The 16,617-nt window shown below is 39.6% G+C and overlaps 2 protein-coding genes across 2 annotated transcripts in view; one reads left to right on the forward strand and one right to left on the reverse strand.

The window, feature by feature from the left end:
- The window catches only part of NAPEPLD (N-acyl phosphatidylethanolamine phospholipase D), a 92,875-nt gene that overhangs the window by 857 nt on the left and 75,401 nt on the right, over positions 1 to 16,617 (forward strand). The window lies entirely within an intron of this gene.
- Positions 15,709 to 16,617, reverse strand: part of ARMC10 (armadillo repeat containing 10) — a 137,209-nt gene continuing 136,300 nt past the window's right edge. Inside the window, exon 9 of the mRNA XM_086397068.1 lies at positions 15,709 to 15,895. Within this exon, the coding sequence (XP_086253194.1) occupies positions 15,887 to 15,895 (9 nt within the window). The 3' untranslated portion in view covers positions 15,709 to 15,886. The remainder of the gene's footprint in view (positions 15,896 to 16,617) is intronic.

Consider the following 16,617-nt stretch of genomic DNA (forward strand, 5'->3'; position numbering starts at 1 on the left):
CACAAGGCTTAGTTGCTCTAAGGTATGTGGGATCTTCCCTGGACCAGGGATAGAACTGTGTCCAGTGCATTGGTGCGCAGATTCTTAATCACTAGACAACCAGCGAAGCCCTGGAAGAGGAGTCTCAACCACTGGACCACCAGGGAAGTGGACTTTCCTCATTGTATCATTTTATTTTACTTTATTTATCTATTTTGGCAGTGCTGGGTCTTGGTTGCTGTGCAGGCTTTTATCTAGTTGCAGTGAGCAAAGGCTACTCTCTAGTTGCCACTGAGGCACCAGGAAAATCCTCCTTTAAGAGATGCTCTTTCTTCTAGTCCCTTCTTTACTTTCTTGGGCAGCTCTTCATGCACATATATCTTAGTGAGACTAAAAATAGCCAGCACTGTAGTAACTGTACTATTCCTGTGCTCTTTTATAGATGTAGAAACTGGGATAAACAACTTGTCTGAGTTCAGTTTAGTTCAGTTCAGACACCCAGTCATGTCCGACTCTACAACCCCATGGACTACATACAGCACACCAGGCTTCCCTGCCCAACACCAACTCCTGGAGCTTACTCAAACTCATGTCCATTGAGTCCGTGATGCTATCCGACCGTCTCATCTTCTGTCGTCCCCTTCTCCTCCCACCCTCAATCATTCCCACCATCAGGGTCTTTTCAAATGAGTCAGTTCTTCGAATGAGGTGGCCAAAGTATTGGAGTTTCAGCTTCAGCATCAGTCTTTCCAATGATTATTCAGGACTGATTTTCTTTAGGATGGACTGGTTGGATCTCCCTGCAGTCCAAGGGACTCTCAAGAGTCTCCTCCAACACCACAGTTCAAAAGCATCAATAATTCAGCACTCAGCCTTCTTTATAGTCCAGCTCTCACATCCATACATGACTAGAGTTCAGGATACTAATAATAGGCTGTAGCTCCAAAGCCTTTGCTCTTAAGGCTTCCTGCCTTAAGCTGAAAGCTGATGTTCCCCAGGGTTTTGGACCTCGGCCTGGGCCTCTTCCACTGCACACTCTCCCTGTTGGTTTCCACTTTCACCTGAGGCCTTCCCTGTTTGTCTTTCTTTTGAGACCAGGCCACTTAACCATTCAGTGACTAGACAACTACACTTTAATATCCCATTGGCACCTCAATATCAACTTGTCCAGAATGCACTTCACTGGCTTGCTCCTAAGTCTATTCTTGTATAGTCAATGAAAACAGCCAATGATACCTCCATTCATTAGACATCCAAACCAGAAACCTTGATTTAATCCTCAGCTCCTCCCTGTTTCTCATTCTCAACATCCAATTAATACACCCCTTTCCAGCCTTTTCAATCTACTCCAGCCCAACTGTCATAGTGTTTGGAACAAGGGGTCTTTTTTGAGTGCAACTTTTAGTATGATAGTCCCATTGTGAAGAACCCCCCAGTAACTTCCCTTGGTCAGGATAAAGTGAAGGCTCCTTAGTATGGAAGATAGGTCCCTTCATGAGCTGATTCCTGCTTATCTTTCCAGACTCATCTTTCTCCACCTCTCCCTTCTGCTATGATCCACAGTTCAGCCTACAGGGTCTATTATATAATAAAGACAGCCAAGTTTATTCCTTCATGTTTATAAAACAAATGTGTGTTAACAATAAAGAAATACAAGCATCATACATATATACAAAAATATTTAGGTATAACCACAGGAAGCACCTGGGAAATTTCAGCACATCTTAATTCAAACTTAGCTTAGGATCTCAGGGAAAATGACAGGATAAAGACCTCTGAAAATTCTCTCTTCTTTTCATAAAATAAATGAGAAAACTGAATTGGCCAAAATATGAGACTTCTCTGGTAGTCTAGTGGTTAAGACTCCGGGCCTCCACTGCAGAGGGCATGGGTTTGATCCGTGGCCAGGGAACTAAGATCCCGCATGCCACGCAGCATGCCTAAATAAATAAATGAAAAATAAAAATGGCCAGAATCAACATTTTCAAAACTCTGAAAATTAAACAAGGCTTGCAGTAATCTGGGTGCTATTTTTTTTTTTTTTATCCAGTAAAAACACTGAAATCTCAGTAAAAATACTGAGCTTCATACTATTCTAACTTAAGGGTTTAAAACTATAGTGTTTAACTCTGTCTTTAGCCCCTTGCCCCTAACTCGTACCCTTGAAAACCAGGATCTCACAACCAAGGTGAAAATCAGTAGCCTGGTAGCCACCAGAGAGGGCAAAATTGGGTTGGAATTCCTTCAAGGCCTCAAATCCAGAGAATCTAAATTATTTGACCTGTCTCATGCTCCATTGGGGCTTCCCTCGTGGCTCAGCGGTAAAGAATCTGCCTGCCAATGCAGGAGATGCAGATTTGACCCCCGAGTCAGGATGGCCCCTGAAGAAGGAAATGGAAACTCACTCCAGTATTCTTGCCTGGAAAATTCCATGGACAGAGGAGCATGGTAGGCTACAGTCCATGGCGTTGCAAAGAGTTGACATGACTGAGCAACTAACACTTTCACATCTTTCACTTTTCATGCTTTTTTGGATGACCTCACTTGTGAGTTTGCCTTTATTTGACCTGACTTGAGGCCAGAAGCCTTCTTCTGGAGATGTTTGTCGATAATATTTAGAGGCAGCTGTCTAACTTTAGGTGGCTGCTTGGAGGTAGCAAACAATAGGCAAACCAAGAAGCTTAAAAGAAAAAGCTAGGGCCTCAGTTGTCCATATAAGGATACCTCGTTTTACTGCTCTATACTTTTTTGTGTCTCATAAATGTTGTGACTTTTAAAAATTGAAATTTCGCGGCAACCCTATTGGCACCATTTTGTCCTGGGTCATTTGCTCACTTTGTGTCTCTATGTCACATTTTGGTAATTCTCACAATATTCCAAACTTTCTTCACTATTATTATATTTGTTATGATGATCTGCGATGTCAGTGATCTTGAATGTTACTAAGGCCCAGATGATGGGTAGCACTTTTTAGCAAGAGATAATTTTTAAATTAAGGTCTGTACATTGGCTTTTTAGACATAGTGCTATTGCACATTGCAGTATAGTATAAACATAACTTTTATGTAAAGTGGGAAATTGAAAATTCATGTGACTCACTTTATTACAATATTTACTTTATTGTGGTAGTCTGGAACTGAACCTACAAGATCTCTGAGGTCTACCTATAGAGGCTTTAAAAAGCCCAGACAAAAATAAAAAAATAAAAAATAAAAAGCCCAGACATATTTCTGGGAGTCTGGAAAGCCATGCACATGTCTATGGCTATGTGCATACTCAGGGCTGTACACATGCCCAGGAGAGACCTGAGAACCCACTGACTGACCTCGAGGCTCTGTGCAAGCAGGAAGAAAAAGCTAAGGCTGAGTTGTCAACTGCCTGGCTAAATGTTGAAGGTATACACAGAGCTTCTTGACAACAACTGAGAAGTTCATTGGATCTAGGCATTCATGGAAGTATCTGTGTAATTATTAGCTGACCATTAAGCTATTTGAGCAGAAACTTCAGTGGTAACACATGAATTTAAGGAATTCATTTAGAAAAGTCACTAAAGCAAACAGCAGCGACTATATCTTGGAGAGAGTGGAATCTGATATCCAGAACTGACACATTATATTAAGTGTCTAGTTCTCAACAAAAAAATTACAGTTCAAAGAACTAAGAAAATACAGTTGCGCACAGGAAAAAAACATCAAAGTAAATGTCCCTGAGGAAACCAAGACATTGGACTAAAAAGACAAAGACCTTTTAAAATAAGATGTTTTTAAAATGTTCACAAAACTAAAGGAAACAATGTCTAAACAACTAAAGGAAGGTATGAGAATTATGTCTCATCAAATACAGAATATCAAGAAAGAGATAGTAATTATCTTTAAGTCAAAAGCCTGAAATTAAAAGATATAATAAATGAAATGGAAAATTCATTAGATGGGCTCAACAGCAGCTATGAACAGGTAGAAGAAAGAGCCAGAAAGTGATGATAGATCAACTGAGATTAACAGTCGGTGAGTTTAAGAGAAAAAAAATGAAGGGAAATGAACAGATCCTCAGATTTCTTTGAGATACCTTCATGCATTCCAACATGCACATAATGGGAGTTCCAGACAGAAAGTACAGAGAGAAAGGGAGGGAAAGTATCTTTGAAGAAATAATGATCCAAAACACCCAAATTTGATGGAAAACACTAATCTACATGTCTAAACATCTGAACAAAGTCGAAGTAGAATAAACTCTAAGACATCTGAACCTGGACATATCATAATGATAAAACTATAAAAAGACAGAGAAAATCTTAAAAGCAGAACAACTAAGATATCTATTCAAATCCTTTATTCAAGTCTTGGTAACAATTTTGAAATAATTCACACATCATATAATTCTGCCACTTAAATTATACAGTTCAGTGACTTTCAGTATATTCAGAGTTGGGTCACCATCACCACCAATTCCAGAATATTTTAATTACCTCAAAAAAAGAAACCCATACCCTTTGCTGTCAACCTCCACTCTTACCTTTTCCCTCAACCCTAGGTAACTACCCAAAAAAATTTACTTTGTTTCTTGACAGTTTTGCCTTTTCTAGACATTTCTAAAAATGGTATAATAGAATGTATAGTCTTTCATATAATCATTGAGTATACTTGTTTCTTGTAATCAAGGACTATACTTCTTTCACTTTACATAGTATTTTCAGGGTTTATCCATGTCGCCGAACATGTAAGTCCTTCATTCATTTTACTACTGAATAATGTTGTTTCATGGATATACACCTGTGGATCATTTCCACCTTTTTGTTCTTATGACTTATGCTGTTATGAACATCAGTATACAAGTGGACATCTGTTTTCATTTCTCAGGTATATACCTAGGAGTGGAATTGCTGTGTCAAATGGTAACTCTACACTTAACTTTTTGAGGAACCATCATATTGTTTTCCAAAGTGCCACTAGCAGCACGTAAGGGTTCTAATGTCTCCACATCCATACCACTACTTGTTATTGTCTTTTTTTTTATTTTAGCCATCCTAGTGGAGGTGAAATGGTATCTCATTGGGATTTGAGTATGACTTTGATGTCTGAGGGACTGTAGGGGAGGTGGGGAAATGACTTATAGCAGAAGTGGCCCCTGGAGAGCCCAGGCGTGTTGAAGGCACTGAACTCCCAGTGGAGCCTGTGTTGTACGCATCCTGCTTAGCCTCTGATTCCTACTCATTTTCAGACCTTGCTTCTTCAGTCTCTCCACTGAGTCTGTGAAGCACAAAAGTTTTTATTTGATGAAGTCCAGTGTATATGTTTTTTTTCTTTAGTTGCTTGTGTTTTAGGTGTCATATTAAAAAAATGCACAAAGATTATGAAGATTTACATCTGTGTTTTCCTCTAAGAGTTTTATAATTTTAGTTCTTTCATCTACGTCTGTGGTCCATTTTGAGTTAATTTTTATAATACCATATGAGACAGGATGTCTAATTGTCTCAGCACTATTGTTGGTATGGTCATGATATTTAAATGGGTTGACATTTATCACCAGTCCTTTTATGCGGCTTTTCTAAACTGATTAATCTTTTGACTGAATATCATTCTCAAATAGTTGTTGCTAGTTTTGTTGTTTTGAAAGTTTCTTTATGGATGTCAAATTCCTTTAAGCTTTTCATGTTTGAGAATATCTGCTTTTGTCTTTATCCTTGAACAATATTTTATCTGGGCTTGATATTCTTGGGTCACATTTTCGTTTGCTCAGAATTTCATAAACACAGCTCCATTATTTTCTTCAATATTGCTTTGGAGAAACAGAGGCTAACCAGATTTGTTTTAACTACCCTAAGTATGGCTCACTTTGTCTGTTTGAAAATCTAAGAAAAAAATAGTTTATCCTTGAAGTCTAATAACTTAACTATGGATATATCATAATATTGAGTAATTTTTTTCTTTTTTTGAGTAATTTTTGTGTTCAGTGATTTTCATCAACATTTCAGGGAACACAATATATTTTTTCAATCTGCAGATTCACATCTTTCTTCATTTTAGGAAAATTCTCTTTGTTTACATATTCTGGCATTCCACTCAGTGAGTTCTTTATTGGGGATAACAGTTCTCTTTATGATGAATTACTTTATCTGTCTTCCATGTTTATTAGCATCTCTCCAAGTTCTTGAAGCTTTGTCATTTTCATCTCAATCTTTTGTGATTATCTCAAGCCAGAAATAGACCCACACACATCTAGCCAACTAATTTTTGGCAAATATGAGAAAGTTATTTAATGGTCAAAGGGTACCCTTTCCCACAAATGGTGCTGGAGCAGTTGGATATTTCTGGGTACCCTCCCCACTTCCCTCAGTGAACCTCAGCCTAAATCACACACCTTATATAAACATCAACTAAAATTGAATCACAGACTTAAACGTAAAACTATAAAACTTTTAGAAAAACATAACATAAAATCTTTGGGATGTAGGGCTAGGTGAAGAATTTTTAGACTTGATATCAAAAGTTAATTTCCTGGGTGTGATATTGTATTACATTTATGAACAATATTACTGTTGGACAAGATAGATAAAAGGTACATAAGATCTCTATATATTATTTCTTTTACTTCAAAATAAAAAGTTGAATTTTAGGCAAAAAAGAAGTTACAGTTCCAAAATAATTTTGTATTGTGGGAAAAGAACCATGTGGGAAAAGTACTGTTTCTATCTACTGATCATCACGTATCACAGTCAGGCACGCGCGCGCGCACACACACACACACACACACACACACACACACATTAGTCACAGAGGTTCTTACAAATTGATATAGGAAGAGAAATTTAGAATTGTTCATCTGTGCATAACTAATAAGGTAATAAAGCAAATTGCAAATGAATTGGAGTAAAAAAATCTTTGCATGTTTCACAAAGCTTTCCTGATCCAGCATTTTCTACAGTGGCCCTCTAATGAGGAGGGAGCTATTAGCGAACTATGAGGTGTGTAATGTGACAGTTGGAGCAGCTCCCTGCATCTGGCTACGGTACTGGCAGCCTTTGTGCCCAGTGTGGACCACTGAAGTGCTTTAGCTTTATTTCCTTTTGTTTTTTTGCCTCTCAATGGAGGTTACATTGAGTGGGAAGGAGGCCCTGAGTTGAATGTATAATCACCATGGGAACAGAGGCCACAGTCAGTCCCTGGGAATGTAGCTTATGGCCCCCCCACATGACTATTGTCAAAGTCCTTCTTACGCATTTTTTCTATGTCTTGAATGTTTCTGAGTTTGAGTGAGTGTGTGAAAGTGTGTCTATGTTTGTCATTCTTATAGATTACCTGATTTGTCCTTGAGGACAGAGGCAGAGGAAAATGTAGGGTACTTTATACAAACAATTTCACATCCTTCAAAGTTCTGGTTTGTGTTTATTAACTAGGAATCAATTATAAACAAGTGTGGTAGGAGAAAAGTAATTCATGAAAAATCTGAACTCCCACTTACATCCACTCAGACCACTGTTTTTTCTATAGGAAATTAAGTCCAGCATTTATGATGATAGCAAAATCTGATTTTATGTCTTCATCACCTTTATTTTCTGCTGGTCTGCCACTGCTACTAAGTCACTTCAGTCGTGTCCGACTCTGTGCGACCCCATAGATGGCAGCCCACCAGGCTCCCCCGTCCCTGGGATTCTCCAGGCAAGAACACTGGAGTGGGTTGCCATTTCCTTCTCCAATGCATGAAAGTGAAAAGTGAAAGTGAAGTCGCTCAGTCGTGTCTGACTCTTCGCAACCCCATGGACTGCAGCCCATCCATGGGGTTTTCCAAGCAAGAGTAGTGGAGTGGGGTGCCATTGCCTTCTCCCTCTGCTAGTCTAGATGACTCCAAATTTCAAGGATTTTTGCATACCCTGTGGTCTTTCTGGGACTCTTAAATCATGAATTTCCTCCTCATCTTGTTCTCCATTGACTATCCATTCAGTGCTCCTTGACTCACATTGGACTGATACGTACTAAATGTTTCTTCCCCTGGGCTCCATTTACTCCACAAACCTTCCCAGAGACTCTGTCTTTTTTGTAGTGAAGACCTACAGTACCTTCTAGAAAGATATTCTGCTATGGATGACTCCAGTAGGGTGTGTGTGTGTGTGTGTGTGTGTGTGCGCTCAGTCACTAAGTCACATCTTTAGGATAGACTTAAACTTATTAAATCTTCACAGGAGGCATCCAACAGGTCTGGTAGAGAAGGAATGTAGAAGACAGAGTATCTGCTAAGTCACTTCAGTCATGTCCGACTCTGTGCGACCCCATAGACGGCAGCCCACCAGGCTCCCCCATCCCTGGGATTCTCTAGGCAAGAACACTGGAGTGGGTTGCCATTTCTTCTCCAATGCATGAAAGTGAAAAGTGAAAGTGAAGTCGCTCAGTCGTGTCCGACTCTTAGCGACCCCATGGACTGCAGCCTACTAGGCTCCTCCATCCATGGGATTTTCCAGACAAGAGTACTGGAGTGGGGTGCCATTGCCTTAGGTTCTAATTTAATATTGGAGAAGCTTTTATAAAGATCTTAACACAAATACACAAGAGTATGAAATCACCTGGGTCACAGGATGCTATTCAACAGACGTAAGATTCTTACAAAAGTGAGAATTGAACCTATTTTCAACATTTTCTCCATTATCTGGTACCTGAGAAAAGAATAGGCAATTCAGAAACTATAGGAATGATGATCTGCCAATTAAGTAATTTAGATTTCCAGGGAGGGGCTCACCTGGTGTCTAGTGGTTGGGAATCTGCCTCCCAATACAGGGGTCAAGGTTTCAATCCCTGTTTCAGGAAGTTCCCACAGGCCACAGAGCAACTAAGCCCCCTGCGCCACAGCTACTGAGCCAGTGCTCTAAAGCCCAGGAGCCACAATTACTGAGCCCCTGCACTGCAAGTACTGAAGCCCACTGCACTTAACAGCCCATGCTCTGCAACAAGAGAAGCTACTGCACTGAGAAGCCCACACACCCCAACGAAGAGTAGACCCCGCTTTCTGTAATTAGAGAAAGCCAGCACATAGCAAGGAAGACGCAGCACAACCAAAAATAAATAAGTAAAACTTTAGGCTTCCAGGGAGAGAAGCTAGTCAAGTCAGTTTGGTTTTCTATCTACCTGGATCTTTTGTATGCATCCCTCTCTTCTTAACCCTGGCTGATTTCACCATGTTTGTATAGAGATAGCTGTAGTAGTAGTATTGTTAGTCACTCTGTCGTGTCTGACTCTGTGACCTCGTGGACTGTACCCACCAGGCTCCTCTATCCATGGAATTCTTCAGGCAAGAATACTGGAGTGGGTTGCCATTGCCTTCTCCGGAAACCACCAGAGGAACTTTCAAAAGCACAGAGATCTGGGTCCCACCCATCTTCACCATCTGGTCCTAACCCCACCTTCGCCCAGATTCTCCCCCTGCCCTCATTCTGTTGCTGTCACTCCCTTCCGGACTCCTGGGAGTGCTCTCTCAATGAATCACTTGCACAGGCATCCCCACTTCAGGCTCTACTTCTAGAGAACTTGCCCTAAGATGCCCACAGTAGAAGTGACATTCCTCATTTTTGTCTCATGTCCACCTTCTTTTCCTTCACTGCACTTTTCACAAATATCAATTTTATGTTTGTTTGTGGGTTAATTCATTGTACCTGTTTCCCTATTAGCCCTGTCCTCTGTGAGAGTGAGGACCATGCCTGTTTTACCCCAAAAAGTTGCACCATGTCTAGTCCCGTGGGGGAGCTCATAAGTTGTTGAACAGATAAATGAATTTGTGATTTTGGTGTCTGTCTTCAAGATGAGTGTAGCTGGTAATGGATAAAATGCATACATGGTATCTTGGACTATGACTTGGAAGTTGTATGGGGCTCCTTTATGTGTCTCTAAATGGAAGCACTTAGAAAACTAAACTTCGCTAATTTACATTCTTTGCTCAGGAGGAGGAGGGTGGAGGGGTAGAAAATAGAATGGCAGGTGGTGGTGTTTCTTTATCTACATTAGAGAGGTGAGAAAACTGAGGTTCAAGGGGATTAGGCCACTTGCCAAGGCACAAAGTGAATGAAAGTCTGAACTCTGAATCTAATTTCAGGCTTTCTGACTCTAAAACCCATGCTTTCCTCCTCCAAGGGTTTCTTTCTCTTTCAGCCTACTAGCTTATTTAATTAAATTATCTTGGACCAAATATAAGTAGAGGTTTAAATATATGAACTTTGAGTTAATGTTAAAACTGGATATAAATCTTAAAATCCTCTTATGAACTGCCATTAGTCAATCTATAATAATGTACTGAACATCTATAATATGTTAAACATTGATCTCATCATGATTAAAAAGGGAAATTAATCGGAGATGATTTTTAAAATTAAAGTACAATTGATTTACAATATTGTGCTAGTTTCAGGCATACAGAAAAGTGATTCAGTTTATATATATATATACACATACACATATATATGTATATAATTTCAGATCCTTTTCCATTCTAGGTTATTACAAGATATTGAATATAGTTCCCTGTCCTATATAGTAAATCCTTGTTGTTTATCTATTTTATATATAGTGGTGTGTATCTGTGAATCCCATTCTAATTATCCTGTCCCCTTTCTCTTTGGGAACCATAAATTTGTTTTCTATGTCTGTGTGTCTGTTTCTGTTTTGTATTCATTTGTATTACTTTTTAGATTCCATATATAGGTGATATATTTGTCTTTCTCTGCTTTGCTTAGTATGATATTCTCCAGATCCATCCATATTGTGCAAATGGCAATATTTCATTCTTTTTTATGACTGAGTAATATTATATTGTGTATATATATATATATATACACACCACACCTTCTTTGTAAGTAGAGATGATTTTGATTTTGAATTTGCTGCTGGCCCAGTTGTTCCAAGGTCACCTGATGGAATTAAATGTACCTGTGTTTCAAGGACTGGAACAGTAGCCTAGCCTCTGTATCTTCAGTTTCATCTCCCTCAAAGCCATGCTTAACCCCAGAGTGTTTTTTTAAATTGAATTATAGTTGATTTACAGTGTTGTGACAACCTCTGCTGTACAGCAAAGTGAGTCAGTTATACACACATGCATATTCTTTTTTTTAATAGTCTTTTCCATTATAGTTCATACCAGGAGACTGGATATAGTTGCTTGTGCCATACAGTAAGAGTTTGTTGTTTATCCAGACTGAATATAATGGTTAGCATCCACCTACCCCATACTCCCAGTCTATGCCTTTGCCCCTCCCCCTCCCCCTTGGCAACCACAAGTCTGATCTCTACGTCTGAGGCTCTTTCTGTCTTGTAGATGGGTTCGTTAGTGCCATATTTTAGATTCTATATATCTCTGTCTCACTTCACTTAGTATGATCATCTCCAGGTCCATCTGTGTTGCTGCAGATGACTTCATTTTGTTCTTTTTAATGGCTGAGTAGTATTCCATTGTGTGCAGAATACATCATTTCTATCCATCCATTTATCTATCGGTCAAGCTTTAGGTAGCTTCCTTGTTTTGGCTATTATGAATAGCGCTGCTATGAACATTGGGGAACATATATATACACTCTATATTCTTTTTTTCTCCTTTCTCCCTTCCTTTTTAAAATACATATGGCAGCATATTATATACAACATTCAACTCCTGTTTTTTTATTAAACAATATATCTCAGATCACTGTATAGCACTGTATCAAGATCTTAAATGTTTAAATATCTTTTAATATACAGTTTTAAACATACAATTTTAAATTATAAATATACAATTACATAGGATTCTAGTGAATTGATGTGTCATCATTTAACCAATCCCCAGTGATGGATTTATTTGTTCAGTCGCTAAGTCATGTCTGACTCTCATAACTCTCTCCTCCTCTCTCGCTATTATAAAACAGTGCTGCAGTAGATGACTACAAATACACATCATATTATGTTGAAATTATCTCCCTATGGTCTGTCTTGACTTAGGCTCTAAGTTCCTCTGAGGCAGGAAATGATGCTTTATGCATCTCCAAATTTACCTGCTTCTAGCAGGGCTTGGCATGTGTTAGGTGTGTAGTTAAAGTTGGCTGGACTGAAGTTATTATGTAAGGAATAAGCCAATCTCCACATGCTTTGCTGCCTGTCCAGGTCTGGGAATCACTGGACCTGCGGGCCCCAAAGGGTCTGTTGGGTTATCCTCTACCCTTCTCCCTCATCCATCTGACCCTCTCTACCCTGATCTCTGTACCCAGGTGGGAGCTGAGCTACATCACCATCCAGGCTCCCCACCTCTGGCTTCCCCTAGGGTTCATCCAGTAGGAGGCACTGCCAAGGGATGGGGAGTGGGAGATGGAAGTTCTTCTCCCTGATGCTTCCCTGCCTCAGAGTTCAGTTCCAGCAGTGGTTCTGTCTTCCTCTGTGTAGGACTACAGATTCCTCCCTTCACAGCTCCAGCACTCACAACACTGTCTTCTGCCCTTGCCCTTCACGCCCCAAGTGTAGTACCAAGCCCACTGTTAGTCCTGGGTGGTTGTGATCTCCGGTGCCCGCAGCCTGCAGAAGCTTGAAGCAGGATTTCAGTTCCCAGCCAGAGATTGAAGTCAGGCTACAGCAGTTAGAATGCTGAATCCTAACCACTAGACCACCAGGGACCAGTGGCCAGTGACAAGGCCCCTTGCCCTTAGCCTTTGTAGAAATTAATTCCCTCAAAGACAGAAAAGAGTGAGACAAGTAAAGTGTTTATTAGGAGAGAAAAGAGTATGTGTGAATAGGCACACATGGGCAGGCTCAGAGAGAGCCACATCCCTGTGGTAGTTTGAATCACTCTTATGGGGCATTTCTTCCAGGCTTCCTGTGGCCAGTTTCCTTGCTTTGCCTGGTTCTGAGTCCATATTCGCTTTATCTCGGGGTCCTCCCCGGTGTCCGCACACTTCTCTTAGCCAAGATGTATTCTGGTGAAGAGGCCTATGGGTAGGTTGACATCATTTACTATGAGGGGTCACCGCCTCCCTTTTAACTCTGAGGAGCATTTCTGCACATGTGAGGTTGGAAAGGTCTCCTTGACCTTGAGAATGATAAACATGTGGTCTCTTACCTGGGCAGGGCTCAACTCCTCCTCGTCTTCATCTTGGAGTATCTCTCCACAAGGGACAAGCTCCAGCTGTTCAGCCCTGGGCCCATCTATCTCCTGCCTCAGTCCTTCATCCTTTTTTGGATCCCTTAACCCTGCCCATGTCCCTGTAAATCATCTTGCCACTAAATTATCTTCACTTAAACCCTTTGCATAGAATCCTGTTTTCTGCCAGGACTTTCCCTGATTTAAGGTCTCTTCTGAATCTGAGCTTCTACCATTCTAAGCCTTGATAGAGAGTTTCCCAACTCATTTTTGAGATATAACAAAATCTGGCTAAACAGGCAGTTAAACCATAACTGATTGCCCTAAGATTTATAACAATAGTAACAAAGTAGTGTTGAGAAAATCGAGCACCTAAACCCCTGCTCCCTCGTCCTACTGTGACTGCTTTGCCAGCATCAGCATTTGTCATTCAGCCAGGAAGGCTTAATAAAAAATAAGCACAGAATTCAGAGTATTTCAAAGACTTCTGCCTAGCAGCTCTTTTCACTCATTGAAGCAGCAGATAGGAACTGAAAAAATAAAGCAAGCAAATAAGACCAGAAAATTTTTATGTGAATTAAGCAGTATGCTGCTTTATATATTTCTTATAATGTACATAGTGCTCACACAGCATGAGCATTTCCTGAATAGCTGTTCATTAGTGGGCTGTGAATTACACTTTTTTTTTTTTATATCTATAGGTTGTTCTCCAACCAATTAAGTTGAAAATAGGGTTTTTCCCCCAGATTAATAGCTGAGCAATAGCCTGGAGAGTCTTCAGGGCATTGAGATTGATTCTTTGTACTTTTGAATTGTTAAGGAAATCTGGCTTAAAGTAAAACATAATGGCTGCAGATTGCAATGTTCCTCATTAGCAAAGCTCAGGCTTTTGAAAGGAGTGATTTAGGATTTTCCTTCAGGGAGGATCAGGCTGCAATACCTACACACAGTTTTTGCTTCTAGACGTTAGTTACCAAAAACTTTAGGAGACACACAAAATGTAGATCTGTCACTTTGTCTCAAATCAGGGTGCTTCTAAGATAGCAGACTTTTCAGGCATGAATGATTCATGAAATCATTTCTCCACCTTAAAAATAAAATGATGAGGGGAATGACAAACAAAATGATTCATTTATTTACAGCATGTAAATGGAAGTTTCTTTGGGAAAATATATGCTATATTATGCACATGTATATAGATACATACATATATAGGAAACTGAGTCCTCCTAAAATCAAGTTCCCATGCTGAGTTTATGATTAACTTCTCTATCTAAAACTTTATTCCCTTTCTTGTCCTGCCAGTTATTATTATTGTATATAAAAGTGATATTAGTGTATACGCAACTAATAATTACTCAGTTTATATGGGAGTTAAGTTTCCCATGAAAAGTTTCTCTTCAGTCCTTAAAACAACCAGGTGGTCAGCTGATATGATCACCTTATGGATGAGGAAACTGGAGATCTGAGAAGCTAAGATGACACAGCTTTGAAGAACTAGAAGAGAGATGCTAAAAACAACCTAGAACTCTGACCAAATTCTGTGCTTCATGGCTTCTGTTGTTCTAAGGCTTTACTTTTACGAGATGTCTCAGAAATTTCTCAGAACAACCTCAGCCTTGAATTTTATGGTACTGAAGACATGAGTTCATTTAATATTGATGGAATAAAATTCATTATTTTAAGGTAAGACAAAAATTTAAACATAAAATTTTTCTCTGCCCATTTGGACCTCCTCCCACCCCTCTGGATGTGCATTGTACATCTGCATTATGCATTAACGAGACCTCCCCAAGGGCAGAAATACCAGCTCAACCATGAAGTTCAATTTTTCTTCTGGTGCCAGTCATGTAACTCCTTAGAAGATAGTATTACTTACTTATAACCTTATTAATGTTACTAGCTACATTATTTGTATTCTGCCTATTTTACAATATTGTTGTTTCTTGCATTACCAAATGTATGACTGACTCTCTTTATTAAAAATAATGACTATGTGATTTGAAACAATTAACCAAATATATAATTCTATAGGATCAATAATTGTAATAGTGCAACTCTAGATATGGGAAAAACAACAAGAAGGAACCATTTCCTGGACCATGACAGACTAGTAAGACAGGTGGGCTTTTGGCTACTGTTAACAAGGCCTAGGCCAATAATAGCATATTGAGTAGCCTGTCAATGAAATCCTTGCCTGATCTGAGAATGAGTGTTTCTAGTACCATGGGACACATTGATCATAAAATGACTCTAAAATTTAGCAAAAATAAGACTAAAAAGAGGGCTCTGTAAAATAAAGAACATAGCCCACCATCCAGTTCTACAAAGATAAAGTCATTAGCTGCTGTAGTTGCTGCTGCTGCTGCTGCTAAGTCACTTCAGTCGTGTCCGACTCTTCGCGACCCCATGGACTGCAGCCCACCAGGCTCCTCCGTCCATGGGATCTCCGGGCAAGAGTACTGGAGTGGAGTGCCATCGTCTTCTCTGGCTGCTGTAGTTGCTGATCTGCAATATGCCTTGAAAGGAATTCAGGGCAAAGATCAGGATGAAGCATTGTGGACTCTGGGGAAACTGGCAGATTAGACCTCAAATACTTAAATATTTTCAGGAGAAAATTTTAAGAACCCAGTTTCTTGCATTTTCCCATCCTACCTCTTTGAAACAGTCTTCAGAGCTTTCTAGAAGACTATCTCCTGGTTTATAATTCAGGTTGACTTGAATAAAAATATCTGTTTCTTTGTCAGATTGACTATTAATTTTTTGGTCAACAATATAATGAAGAAAAACTTGTTCAGGGAGATTTGCCATAAGATATCCTTCCTGTTCTCCTTTAGAAGATCTATAGAAAAATGGAGATAAAAAAAAAAATGGAGATAGTCTTTACTAGCATAGCAAAATTTAGTGGGGCCTGGCATACTGGTCCTCATACAAAACAATTTTATCGTTTGAATCACTAACACCATTTTCAATAAATTCTAACGATCTTTATTAACTAGTACATTACACACTTACTACCTTCCACCCTTGAGTTGTTTTAATAATCTCCACAAGAATCCTTTGAGAAAGTTATCACTGGCCTTGTTGGAGAGATGAATGCAAACCAATGCACCGACCAGGTTAAAAAAAAAAGATCATCTTTCTGGGTAAGTCCCCAAAGTGAGGATCTGCAGAACAGAGCTTTGGAAGTCAGGGGAAATTGCAAGATAGCAAGCAGTCAGAACTTCAGAGGAAAGAACTGGAATAGATTTTCTTAGAATATTGGTTAGAACCAGCACCAAAGTATCCCAATGGTCAAATAGTTTTCTGTGACCTAATTGTACTGTCTGAATTCAAGTGGACTTCATGAATTCAACCCATCAGCAAGTCCATTAGATCATAGCCATTGTGGATTTGGCTTTAAAACCCTGTATCAAGTCCATTCCTCAAGGCTGCATCTCACAGAGATGAATCCTTCCCTGTTGCATCAGTTGTTTGTTCCCATGTGGTGCTAGTGGTAAAGAATCAGCCTGCCAATGCAGGAGACTCAGGAGACGTGGGTTTGATTCCTGGATCTGGAGGATC

This window comes from Bos grunniens, chromosome 4 (assembly GCF_055505025.1).
Source record: "Bos grunniens cultivar Pamir isolate PY7600 chromosome 4, Bosgru_T2T1.0, whole genome shotgun sequence".
Taxonomy (NCBI): Eukaryota; Metazoa; Chordata; class Mammalia; order Artiodactyla; family Bovidae; genus Bos; species Bos grunniens.